Consider the following 14133-nt stretch of genomic DNA (forward strand, 5'->3'; position numbering starts at 1 on the left):
ATAAAGGTGAAATCAGGAGACTCAAATTTTCGGGGGGGGTTTCGGTTTTGCAAGATTCTGTTTACGTAGCTTTACAATAAAGTTGAATTGGTTTATCAGACAGCCTTTCTTGTCTGGTCTGCATATCACAAAGAAAGTGGAGTTCCTGTACTTGGCAACTTTAAGACTTGTGGACTTCAACTTCCAGAATTCTCCAGCCAGCATAGTCTTAAAGTTTACAAGTTTGAAAACCTTTGCTGTACACTGTTTTGAGTCTTAGCTGACAACTTTTCCTCAGAATTCTTGATTTTAAAATCCAGAGATTCAACTCTTATCCTACATCCCAGGCTTTCATCTATCCTTCTCTATTCACACTTGATTGCTGAGGAAAGATATCTAAGGTAGAAAAGAAATGGGAAGAATCTGTGCCGCTCTACATCTCAGATTATATTTGCCCAAAGGTATTTTGTTTGTCATGAAGGAGGACTCAGAGTCAACTTGATATGAACCTACATGTTTCAAACTATGGGAACCTATGGGAATTCCATTATCCAATGATTGTTGACATTACTCCTTAGTATCCATGTACAGTTGTATGACTTGTTTGCAGCTGTGAAGTTACTACTAAGCAATATCTTGTAATGTGATTTTTTTTGCCCATGAGCTTTCAATATAAAGAAAGCTCAAAACACACAAGTATTGGTTATATACCATTAGTATTTATTACATAAAGACCATCTGTAGATTTTTTTTCTAAAAATGAGACTGGGATTGCAACAATATTTAATTAGACATATGTATAAATCTAATTCATTAATATTTTAATTAAATGTGTGAGTTAAAGAATAGTTCAATTTGGGAATGAGGAAACACAATTTTATAAAAACAGTATACTAAGCCTTTTTCGAAAAACATGGTGTTTTTCTGCAACAGAAAAAATAAATATAGCAATTGATTTACAGAATTATTCTTATAAAAGATAAAGATTTCCCCTGTCCAGTCATAGAGCTTATATTCTTTTTATTAGCTAAGGGACCTGGCATTGATTGAAAACATTTCCATGGTCATGTGGGTCAGCATGACAATATACCAAAGCGCGTGGAAAACTCTTAACATTTTTCCACTGAAGTGGTACCTATTTATCTATTTGCATAGAAAAACAGAATTATTATTCTTATGAGAATTCTATTTTTAAAGCATTTTTAAAAGTGACGTAGCTTGCAATAACGTAATGTTAATAATGAGAAAACACCACATTTAACAGATTTCCTTTTTTTAATTTGTAGTGCAAGAAACATAACCAAGTTAAATCACAGAATCAGTACTATTTGAAGAATGTGGAAAATTCTCCTATACAGAGGTAGAATCCAGTGCACAAAGCTAAAACAATATCCAACAGTCTAAACAAGACTGAGCAAGGTTTTATGGAATCCACTTGAAATCTTAAGTATCAGACTGTATGTACATACATACAATAAACAGGCTATACAATCTTTAAGGTTGTTTAATAAACTTCACAAAATTAGAATAAATTCAATTGAAAACTTTACATAAAGCAAACTTTTTATCTTTCTGTCATACCCTTTTCTAAATCCTGCCTCATTATTATAATTTTTTTTGCTGGAAAAAAACCTGTTCTGTAAAATCTCAATAAAACATTTTATTTTACCATGTAGATCTAGTCCACTTTAAAAGTGGAAATTCTTTTCTCTCACTCTTTGCTATTTTCCTGAAATAAAAAGACAATTTAAAAAATTCATTAAAAAAACCCCCAGCAAAGTCCTTTGCTCAAAGCTCCTTGATTCCAGGCCTTTGAGGGCAGGAACGTATTCCTTCCTTCCAAAATTAAGCCACATTAATGTGTTTATTTCATGAAAAAAAGGGTTTTCCATTGCCTATAAGTAAACTACCTGTGATCATGGCTTTAAGGCTTAATGGGATCCACCTCAATATGTTTGTCTCCTTGTGCTGCTGCTGAAACTAATGGGAACAATTCTGGAATATAGTGATAGATGTTCATCCTAAACAAAGTCCTTATTAAATGTCTGGAAGGTGTAAAGTGCAAGGGACAGTACGGAGATGCGAGAAAGAAAATACCTGGTGAAATAGGCTCTCTCTGTTTTGCTGAAGCAATGCACAAAAGGCAAACCCAACCTCATCAAAACATCCCTTGACAAATGAATTCCAGAAGTCATGATACTGAAGCAGATTTTGGCCGATTGGTTGGTTTTCTGTATGGCACCTTTCTCACATGTGCAAACTCAATTATTTGTACAGAGCACAAGTACCGTATATATATACGGCATTTGATTTGCTTATCCCATTAAAAGATAGGAAGGATGACAACCAATTTTAAAAAATAATCAACAAAGCAATAAAATTTTCTTCACAGTTTGCATTTCGTTTAAATTCCTACAAGCACCCACACTGGAAAAAAAAAACCACCTCATTTTTATTCCAAAATCTAATCTCTTTATACTATATACACACCCATGCTCCCGCATGTATGTGTGCATATGTGTGTAACACATACACATATAATTCTTCTCTCTTCTTTTCTATGGATCCTCAAACAAAAACTTTTTTAATTTTTTTTTCTCTTTTATATATAAACAGATTGGTTTCCATTTAATGTAAACATATAAAAAACTTTTGAGGCTATTGCTTGCAACATTGAACCAGGAAGTGAAGGAAATCAACTATTTGGGCCATACAAAATAAGATTCTTGCTCGCACTCTTTCGTTGCATTTCTCTCGCTTGACTCTACCTAATCTCTAAACCAGAGATGGGTTCCTGCTGGTTCGCACCGGTTTGCTAGAACCAATAGTGAGAATTCCCCCCCTGCTCACTGAACTGGCGGCAATGGCCGGCTGGACATGCCCCCGAACTGGTCGTCCGGCTTGAAATCTGTCAACCGGAGCCAAATTTACGCGAAAATAACACTCTGCACATGCGCAAAGCCTCTTGTGCATGCGCAGACCAGTTTAACCTGGGAGTGACGGGGGCACGTGCGTGAGCATAGCGAGGGCACACGCAAAATACACACTTCTGGCAAGGCCCAGAACCGGTAGGGAAGGTAAGTAGAACCCACCCCTGCCCTAAACAATTTTTTTTAAAAAAAACTTGCAAAAGAACTATTCTATCTAAAGCAATGTCTGCACTTTGGCCCAAGGTTCACTCTCACCTGAATCCTTTTAGCAACTCTGTCTTTTCAGTAAGAAAAAATAAACCCATCTGAAAAAAGGTAGGAAGGCACATGCAACCACATATAATAAAAAGCACCAGTACTGAAAATGCACCTCAATGGGTAACATCACGACACTGGTTGCTATAAATTAAAAGAGAGAGAAAGAGAGAGAGAGGGAAATAAAATTATGATCAATAACCTGATCTTATATACTTTGGGTTCAGCACTGTCAATCAATCAGTTTCCCCAAAAATACAGTAAAAGCACACAAGAAACAACAATATTCTTAAGAATTAAGAGGCAAAAGGCTAATAAAACAGCTTATGAACAAAAGCATATCAAGGTGTAGGGCAGAGGTCTTCAAACTTGGCAACTTTAAGACTTGTGGATTTTAACTCACGGAATAGCTGTCTGGAGAATTCTGGGAGTTGAAGTCCACAAGTGTTAAAGTCGCGAAGTTAGGGGACCCCTAGTGCAGGGGAAAAAGGAACAGGCTCTCTCATCAGAGGCTCATGTTGTGCTACCATAGGCACCGTCTTCTCCATGGTTGTTACAGAAGAGAAAGCAAACTCAATCGAAAATAAAAAAAATGCGAAACCACTAGAAGATATTGAAGAGGCTCTCAAAACACGTCCAACTTCTTTTATCACTATGCTTCTTGCAACCTTCTTTTATGACATTGGTTTTCATGCCAATGTTATTTCTGTTAAGGGCTTTTATTCTTTCTCTTCCTCTTTAATGATCTTGTATTGGTTTCTGAGGTTTCATCCCTCTCTATGCAGGATATTTTGCAGAAATATTTTTTCCCAATATTTTGCATTTGCCTTCTCCCCATCAAAAAGGAGAGGAGTTGTAATAAACAACAAAACAAATCTTCTTTCAAAGTTCTTTTTTAACGAGTCCCTATAGTTAATTCTTGTGTGCTACACAAAAGGGGAGGCACTGTAAAGGCAGATTTAAAAATAAGGGGAAAAAAAACTAGGAAAAAAATAATCACCAAAACCAACCCTCCCACCCCAAGCTGTTGATAGAAACAGTACTTCTAGAGTCTTGCATCGCAGACTTCACTGTTAGGAGATAACCGCAGGAGACCATCGAACTACAGACAGATTGTCTGAACTGACTGACCGTTTTTTTGCTGCTTTCCTGAATTCTTTATACTTGTCTTCACACAAGCGAGAAATGGCCTATAAGATAATAGAGAATGAAGAGTGTCAAACATACATACATGAGTATTTGATTTGGTGAAGCTTCCGGATTCAAAGTAGGTCCTCCACCATTATGACATATCCAAGCCAAGATTGGTACCTGAATCAAAATATATTCTTATAACACAAATACGTGGGATAAATATATTCTTATAACACAAATACATGGGATCCAGTAGTATATAGCTAAAATATTGGACCAGAACCTGGATTATCCTCCAGTCATGGCAGCTGTTTGGATGACTTTGGGCCATTCAACCTGGGGGTAAAAGCCCCTTTGGGGGTCGAACGACCATTTCACAGGGATCTTCTAAGACCATGGGAAAAGACAAAATTCCCATGGTATTAGGAACTAAAAAACTAGCTTCCCCTTATATAGAGCGCTGGTGAGACCACATTTGGACTACTGTGTTCAGTTCTGGAGACCTCACCTACAAAAAGATATTGACAAAATTGAACGGGTCCAGAGACGGGCTACAGGAATGGTGGAAGGTCTTAAGCATAAAACTTATCAGGAAAGACTTAATGAACTCAATCTGTATAGTCTGGAGGACAGAAGGAAAAGGGGGGACATGATCGAAACATTTAAATATGTTAAACGGTTAAATAAGGTTCAGGAGAGAAGTGTTTTTAATAGGAAAGTGAACACAAGAACAAGGGGACACAATCTGAAGTTAGTTGGGGGAAAGATCAAAAGCAACGTGAGGAAATATCCTTGGAACAAACTTCCAGCAGACGTGGTTGGTAAATCCACAGTAACTGAATTTAAACATGCCTGGGATAAACATATATCCATCCTAAGATAAAACACAGGAAATAGTATAAGGGCAGACTAGATGGACCATTAGGTCTTTTTCTGCTGTCAGTCTTCTATGTTTCTATTCTGGCGCCTTGGAACATATTTTTGCAATCCGACCAATCAGGCGTTTACCGTGGGGGTGTTCCTCTGACCTTCCTGCCAATCAGCTTAAAGCTCTGTTGGGAGAAATGGGGCTAGACTTATGGTTGGAGGTCACCACAACATGAGGAACTGTATTAAGGGGTTGCAGCATTAGCAAGGTTGAGAACAACTGTTCTACAGAACCAAGTAAAAGCAGAAGACGGAATGCTATGGATACTGCCTTGAGCTCCTATAGGAGTGATAGGACACAGATCTATCAAAGAAATCTGTCTTTCCTTTCTCATGAATAAAGTGAGGAACCCCACCTTCTTCAAGGTATTGCCAAACACATTATGGTTGTTTGGTTTAAACTTTATAGACATTCCTTTAAAAAGTATGTTTTCCAAACCATATGTTTGGAAACCAGGACATAAATGAATCAATAAACTGTTCCCAATATATTCTGCAGAAATCTCTACATTGTTTGGGAAATGAGGTTGGAGGAGAGAAAAATGGATAGTATTTTTGATTCTCAAGGCAGCAAATTGGCACAGATCAATGCTTTCTCGTGATAACAAATGAAGTTATAATTTGATGCATTTGGGAATTGGTGTAAAATTAAAGGGGAACTTATTGCACTGTTCAAAAGGTGAGATGATCAAGAGTCTCACCTCAAGTTTATATGCTCTTTCCCTGCTGAGAGGTTCTAGAGGGAAACTCAGGCTGTTTGCTTCTGCTAAAGAGCGCAAATCAAAATAGTACTTAGCATAAACACTTGAGGGAACATTGATGTTGAACTGCAGCAACTCAAGAAACTGGCGTTCCAATTCATTCCTAAGAAATAAAGAACAGAAAAAGTACAAACATTTTATTTGCTACAACTCATAACAGGCTGAGCTGGGTGAACAACAAATAAATAAAATATAACAGGTTTTTTCTATAATAAACTCCTTCAAAGTTAAAAATTGATTGTCTACGGAGAGGGGCTGCATACAAATCTAAATAATAATAATAATAATAATAATAATAATAATAATAATAATAATAATAATAAATAATAATAATAATAACAATAACAACAACAACAACAATAATAATAATAATAATAATATTTCTTCACTTTGTGTCTATCTTCCTTATAGTTTTAAATGAAAAAGATGTCTTAATAATGGTTAGTGGTTATGAAAGAAGTCTTCCCTGGACCCAGCTGTATTTAATAACTATCGTCTGGTCTCCAACCTTCCCTTTATAGGGAAGGTTATTGAGAAGGTGGTGTCGCTCCATCTCCATTGGTCCTTGGATGAAGCTGATTATCTGGGCCCTCAACAGTCAGGATTCAGGCCTGGCTACAGTACGGTCATACTGCCATACTGCCATACTTGGTCATACTGCCGAATGATCTTTGGCGGGCCGGGGACAGGGGGTTATCCTCTATCCTCTTGCTCCTTGACCTTACAGCGGCTTTCAATGCCATCGACCATGGTGTCTTTTTGCGCCAGCTGGAGAGTAGTAGGTCGCAGTCGGTGTTGGCAGGGGGTCAGAGGTCAACTCCTAGGTTCCTCCCTTGTGGGATTCTTCAGGGGTCAGTCCTCTCCCCCCTGCTGTTTAATATTTACATGAAATCACTGAGTGAGATCATCTGAGGGCACAGGGTGAGTTATCATCACTATAATAATAATAATAATAGTAATAATAATAATAACAACAACAACAACAATAATCAGCACAATAAAATTATTATTATTATTATTACTATTATTACTATTATTACTATTATTACTATTATTACTATTATTATTATTATTATTATTATTATTATTATTATTATTATTATTATTATTATTATTATTTAGATTTGTATGCCGCCCTCTCCGAAGACGATATGCTGATGATACTCAGCTTTACATCTCCACCCCGTGCCCACTAAGTGAAGCAGTGGAAATGATGTGCCGGTGTCTGGAAGCTGTTAGATTCTGGATGGGTGTTAACAGGCTCAGACTCAATCTGAGGGTTCAGCTTCCCAAGGACACATTCCTCTGTCTGTCCATTACTCGGGGGGGGGGGGGCTTTTGACCCTCTCAGAGAGGGTCCGCATTGTCTTCCAGCTGTGGCGAGGGCGGCATTTGTCCAGGTTCACCTGGTGCACCAGTTGCGGCCCTATCTGGACAGAGAGTCTTTACTCACAGTCACTCATGCCCTTATCACCTCGAGGTTCGACTACTGTAATGCTCTCTACATGGGGCTACCTTTGAAGAGTGTTCAGAAACTGCAAATCATGCAAAAGGCAGCCGTGCGAGTGGTCATTGGCCTTCACAGATATGCCCATGTTTCTCCAGCCCTCCGTGGATTGCACTGGTTGCCGATTGGTTTCCGGACATAATTCGAAGTTTTGGTTATGACCTATAAAGCTCTATATGGTATTGGACCAGATTAGTTGCAGGACCACCTCCTGCCACATGAGTCCCAGCAATTGGTTATGTCCCACAGGGGAAAGGTCCCGTCAACTAGACAATGTTGCTGGGCGGGGCTAGTGGAAAGCCTTCTCTGAGGAGGGAAGCACCCTCTGGAATCAGCTCCCCCCAGAGATTCGCACTGTTCTCACCCTCGTCGCTTTCTGCAAGAGTCTCAAGTCTCAATTATGCCACCAGATTTGGGGCCATTGGTCCCTTGCCCCCGGCCAAGAAATGTAGTGTATGTTTGTTGTGTGAATGGCAATGATTTTAATACTACTGGGTTTTAGACTAATTATTTTAAATTAATTGGATTAGAATTGTTTTTTATATGTTGTAAGCCACCCCAAGTCCTCAGAGAGGGGTGGCGTATAAATCTGAATAAATGAATGAATGAACGAACGAACGAACGAACGAATGAACGAACAAACAAAGAAACAAACAAACAAATAATGTGATGGAATATTGCACTCTTTACTAGAGAGATGCCTATCCTATTCTTATTTATGGTTTGCCAGAATTGACAAGCTTCTGTTTGTTTATTTATCAGAAATGTTAGACATAGACTAAGTTAGTTAAATTTATTTCATTATGACCTAAACCTTAATTCATTTATCCAACAGGATCTAGGTTCAGCTAATTTGGTTGGATGCAACATTATTTACTCATGAATTCCTATTTACAAGTCATCCTCAATTTATGACCATTCATTTAATTACCATTCAAAGTTACAACACTTAAAAATAGTGATATATATCTAGTCCTCACACTTACAACCAGTGCAGCATCTCCATGGTAACCTGATCAAAATTGATGTGCTTGGGAACTGGCATACATTTTATCCTAGGATCATGTGATCATCATTCACAACTTTTCCAGTTGCTAAACGACTATGTAATTTATCTAACAACTGGTCTGTTTTATCATAGACTGTTCTGTTCTGTCCCATTTCATTCATATTCCATTCCATTCCACTGAATTCATGAAAAATTTAATCTCTTGTTCCTCAACTTTGTTCCCAAACTGAATTGCCTTTTATTAGTCATACTGCTCTGTATATCTAGAGACTATTGTAATTCTTTCAAAATGACATGGGCAACAAAGAGATTTAATACATACAATTTTCAGACTCTTTCCCAATGCATCCGTTATCAAACAAATAAGCAAAAAACAGGACCAAACAATAAACTCACATATCTTCAACTGTGATATCTTTCAGGATCTGGCAGTAGTCCACATTCCATACAGCTTGGTCGTCCCAAACTTTGGATGCAAGTAGAATTGCACCAAGCACAATTCTTTTCCAGTTTGATGGACAAATATCTATCTCTGCATAAGTTAGCAATCTTTCAAGATATACCTGAAAAGATACGTGAAAGTAAGAGTTCATACATACATTTCTCTAGCTGAATAGAAATAAGAGGAGGAGGAAACCCAATTATACCCTCCTACCTGAGTGATCTTTAAATGGAAAACTGTTTCCAATTGTACAACCAGATAAAAAATATGTCACAGTTCATTAATAACATACACTTAGATTCAATTGTAACCTATAGTTTGCACTGAAGATTTGTGTAAATATTTCAGACTTGGTGTAATAAACAATATTTAAAAATATCCAGCATGATAACTACTTTAAAAGCTTTTCTAGTAAGAGTTTACCACGATGATGTACTGAAGTAGCCTTGATTATTCATTGATCTGCAAACTTCTACACAGAAAACATCTGAAAATCAGCAAAGATGTTAATACAATCAACATTAAAGAGTAGAAGGCAATATGGGGTGGGGTGGAGAAATCTAACAATGTAATTTTAAAAAGCAGCTGAATTGCATCACAAGGACCATGATTCTGTAAGGCATTGTTTCCCAACCTTGGCAACTTGAAGATATTTGGACTTCAACTCCCAGAATTCCCCAGCCAGCATTCGCTGGCTGGGGGATTCTGGGAGTTGGAGTCCAAATATCTCCAAGTTGCTAAGGTTGGGAAACACTGCTGTAAGGTATAAAAAGGGCAAGGTTTTATGCCATGATTCTGTAACTCTGCATTCATCAATCTTCTTCTCTTTGCCTTTCCACAGGTAATATTGTTTTACCACTGGCATTCCCTACAGACGAATGCTTTCTTTCTACCATGCCATGCACACGAAGTAACTGTACTGCATAAGTTGACAGCAATAAGAATCTTATTTGCACAAAAGCTGAAAGACACTCTGATTCCCACAATGGAAGAATGGATGGAAAAGTGACGGAGTTTGGAAAGATGATGAAACTGACTTATTTTAGTTAAAGAAGTTACCTAATCTTGTTTCTACCTGGAAATCACTGCTGAATTTTTTACTCAAAAAATGAGAGAAAAATGAAACTTTCATTTTGATAATTGGAATGGTTTTATAATTATAAAAAATGACACCTTGGTCTAGAGCAAATCCAAGGGGAACACGATTAGTGAAAAAAAGAAAATTACCAGAGAAGAGTAAAAGTAGAATGACCACCAGAAGAGAATGGACAACCCTATATGAAAAGTATAATAGAAGACAGATCTATCTCCCAATATAATGGATAGAAAGTGGCAATTTTAAATAGCTATAGAAAATATATATAATTATGTTTATTTATGAGCTTTGGTGGCACAGTGGTTGGAGTGCAGTACTGCAGGCTACATCTGCTAACTGCTGGCTACCAGCAGTTTGGCAGTTCAAATCTCATTGGGCTCATCCTTCCATCCTTCTGAGGTGGGTAAAATGAGGACCCAGATTGTTGGGGCCAATATGTTGAATTTGTAAACTATTTAGAGAGGACTGTAAAAGTACTGTGAAGAGGTATTCAAATCTAAGTGCTATTGCTGACTCTTTTTCTTGAAATATTAAAATTAAATTTAATTGTAAGAATTTAATGAATAGCATGGATAAGTTGTCTTTTCTCTGAATCTTTTTTGCTATCTTTTCAAACAAATTATAAGATCACTGACCATTATAGGTATAACAAATTTTGCTTGATTTAACAGAGGGTTGCACAAAGCAGTTCTGAATTGCATAAAGTCTTTGAAATATCATTTTAACTTCATTTGCCAGAATGGGATCCATATCTAATTCATTTTAATAATTGAATTATAAACTTTCATCAGTTTCTACTACTTACTATAAATTTAAGGCAAGTCAGAATAATCTTCATTGGAATAAACAAGGAAAAATATACCACAAGCTTGATGCCTTAGTCTAGAACAGTGATTTTCAACCTTTTTTGAGCTGCGGCACATTTTTTACATATACAAAATCATGGGGCACATTGAGCGGGTGTGGGGAGTGGGGGACTAAAAAAAGTTTGGACAAAAAAATTATCTCTCTCTCTTCCTCCCTTTCGCTCTATTTCTCTCCCTCTTTCTCTCTCTTCCTTCCTTCCCCTCTCTGTCCATTCCTCTTTCTTTCTCTCTTCCTTCCTTCCTCTCTTTTTTGCTCTTTCTATCTCTCCCTCCTTCCCAGCCTCTCTTTCTCTCTCTTGCTTTCTTTCTCTCTCTCTCTTTCTCTTTCTTTCTCTCTCTCTCTCTCTTGCTTTCTTTCTCTCTCGCTCTTGCTTTCTTTCTCTCTTTCTTTCTCTCTCTCTCTTGCTGAGCTTCGCGGCACACCTGACCATGTCTCGCGGCACACTAATGTGCCACGGCACACTGGTTGAAAAACACTGGTCTAGAAAATCACCTTTTGAAAATACTCTAATTTAATGCTAACTTTGTAGTAAGTAGAGGGGTATTATGTGCATGCTAAACAATTCTATGCTAAACACAGCACAGATAGCAGGATTTAAATATCTGATAATGGGAATTTATTTTAAAGTGAGAAGGGCCAAACCATCTCTTAATGAACGGATTACCTACATGCAATCAAATACATCCTTTCTGCCCATTTAAAGTTTGAGATGGAATGGAATAGCCTGAAGAGAAATGGAAAATAGCCTTGCTTCTGCAAATTCAGTTCTTTCATAAACATTATCCCTAAAGATGATGCTCTCTTCTGCAATATATTGCCAATGTTCCAAAACTATTGTGGTTACAATGGAATATAACTGACAGCTTCTATCCTAGATTCAACTTTTTAAACATCAGACTCCTACAAATAAATATCAGTTGTTATTAATGTCCTTGAAAGTTGTCCAAGACAGTTTGCTTGAAGAAATGCTCATGTATATGCAAGTTTAGAAATATAACATCTTTTGGATCATGTGTATTGACACCCCACTCCCATTTGTTTAATATCAATCAAAAAGCAGTAATAATACATCTTTACAGAATCAAGAGATAATCTAACCCAGGATGCGTTTAAATTGACTGCTTTACTATCTACAATGGTGATTACAATATTCTTTTTTACAGCCTCTGCCACACAGGGAGTTGTTATCTTTTAAGGTCAGTATTTCACCACTGAATTATGGTTCTCAACAAAAATCAAGATTGAAGGGAAAATCTATTTTTTAAATGGTAGCATCTGTTGTGTGCAGAAATTCCCTAAACTCACAGAAAAATAAATCTATGTCCTTTCTACCTTTTCCCCCTATGGTTCATGTTTCTATTTTATTTTATTTATTTTAAATTTTGGTCAAATAGAAGATTGCAAAAATAGTAATTTTTACCCCCATTCATTGATTCTTCAAACATCCTTAAAATAAGATTAGGGTTAGAATTTGAGTTATTTAAATAATTGCTATATGATGCATCTATATGCATTTATATATGTATATATGAGCTGCTGAGCCAGCACTCCACCACCATCCACCAGTATTTATAGAGGGAAGGCAGCTCAGGTCTTGCTGTGTTCGCCCTAGCACAAGGACAAAACACCAGCCTGAAGATGATGAGTGGGACTTCGTCGAAACGTCGCCAGAAATCTTTGAAACTTAAACGGAAAGAAACCCAAATATGCCAAGACCTTCATACCTATACCCGTGAAAATCTATGAAAACACACACACACACACACACACACACACACACGTATATATTCATGTCAATGACATGAATTAATATTGTAAAACAATTAAACTTCAAAAATAAGATGAAAATCAAAGTCAAATATTATATAAAATTGTCACCTGCGCAGAATCCCTCTGTTAGTGAGATGGGCAACTTCTAAATTAGATAAATAGTTAATAAATAAGAATATATAAAACATACATCGAGATAAAATCTAATATAGAGTCTAAAAAAGCTTCTATGGAAAGAAGACTAAAGGTTAAATAACACATTATCTAAATACAGTGGTACCTCGGTACTCGAACGCTTCCTTTCTCGTACATTTCGGATAACGAACAAAACTTTCGGCAAAAATTTGCTTCGGTATCTGAACAAAAATTCAGATACCGAACAGCCAGATAAATTTTTGTTCATTATCCGAAATGTAATCCCGGCAGCTTCAGGGGGCTGAGGAGCTCTCTAAGAGCTCCAAGCTGCAGGAAAGGTGGGGGCTGCTGCAATCTTGGCAGCTTCTGGGGGCTCCTTTCCTCATTGCTTCCTTTTATTACCTGTAAGCAGCTTCAAAAACTTTTTCCCTGTGGCTGCAACAGCGGCGGCTTCCCTTCCAGTAGCAAGAGCACCGGGAACGTCACATGATGAAGGGAAGCCGGCGGAGCCATCTCAACAGTTGCTGCCGCTCCAGCAGCTTCCCTTCATTACGTGACTTCCCGGCGCTCTTGCTACTGGAAAGGAAGCCGCCGCTCTTGCAGCCACAGGGAAAAAGTTTTTGAAGCTGCTTACAGGTAATAAAAGGAAGCAATGAGGAAAAGAGCCCCCCAAAGCTGCCGGGATTGCAGCAGCCCCCACCTTTCCTGCAGCTTGGAGTAGCGAATTTATTTATCCCATTGGAAATAAAGAAAATAGATTTAATTGGTTCCCAGCGAGTTAACAGGGGCTGGGAACCAATTAAATCAATTTCCATTATTTCCTATGGGATAAATAAATTCGGTACTCGACCAAATCGGTTCTCGACCAGACTTCTGGAACGAATTGTGGTTGAGTACCGAGGTACCACTGTATATACTTAAGAGCACATGGACCATTGTGCTTTCGCCAAGAAGGAGTTCCATTGACAAATCAGGGATATATAGCTTACTATTGCACAGCTCTCAAGAGAAAGTAGGGTCAAAGAACATCCACAAAGTATGCACTTGTTCATTCATGGAAAGAAATGTACCTCTCTGAATGCAGCAACAGCCTCTACTGATTGGCTACAATCTTTCCAAGCCAGCAACCCCCCTGATTTCTCAGGATTAAGCTGTCACTTAGTCTGCAATCTACTCCAAGCAAGAACCAATTACAAAGCTTGGCAACTTTGATGATAATGGAAAAGATAAGTAGAATGGAGGAGACATCTAACTTGACAGCTTCTGACAAACAGTGGTTTGTAAAGATGTTGAATAAAATTAAATATACTAAATATATTTA

The 14133-nt window shown here is 37.6% G+C and overlaps 1 protein-coding gene across 2 annotated transcripts in view; it reads right to left on the minus strand.

The window, feature by feature from the left end:
* Positions 1-1235: 1235 nt before the first annotated feature.
* The window catches only part of CCNY (cyclin Y), a 148153-nt gene continuing 135255 nt past the window's right edge, over positions 1236-14133 (minus strand). For both annotated transcript variants that reach the window (XM_070730076.1, XM_070730075.1), the window contains 3 exons: positions 8899-9065; positions 5927-6089; positions 1236-4354 (listed from right to left, as the gene is read on the minus strand). In XM_070730076.1, the coding sequence (XP_070586177.1) occupies positions 4238-4354; positions 5927-6089; positions 8899-9065 (447 nt within the window). In that variant the 3' untranslated portion in view covers positions 1236-4237. The remainder of the gene's footprint in view (positions 4355-5926; positions 6090-8898; positions 9066-14133) is intronic.

This window comes from Erythrolamprus reginae, chromosome Z (genome assembly GCF_031021105.1).
Source record: "Erythrolamprus reginae isolate rEryReg1 chromosome Z, rEryReg1.hap1, whole genome shotgun sequence".
Lineage (NCBI taxonomy): Eukaryota > Metazoa > Chordata > Lepidosauria > Squamata > Dipsadidae > Erythrolamprus > Erythrolamprus reginae.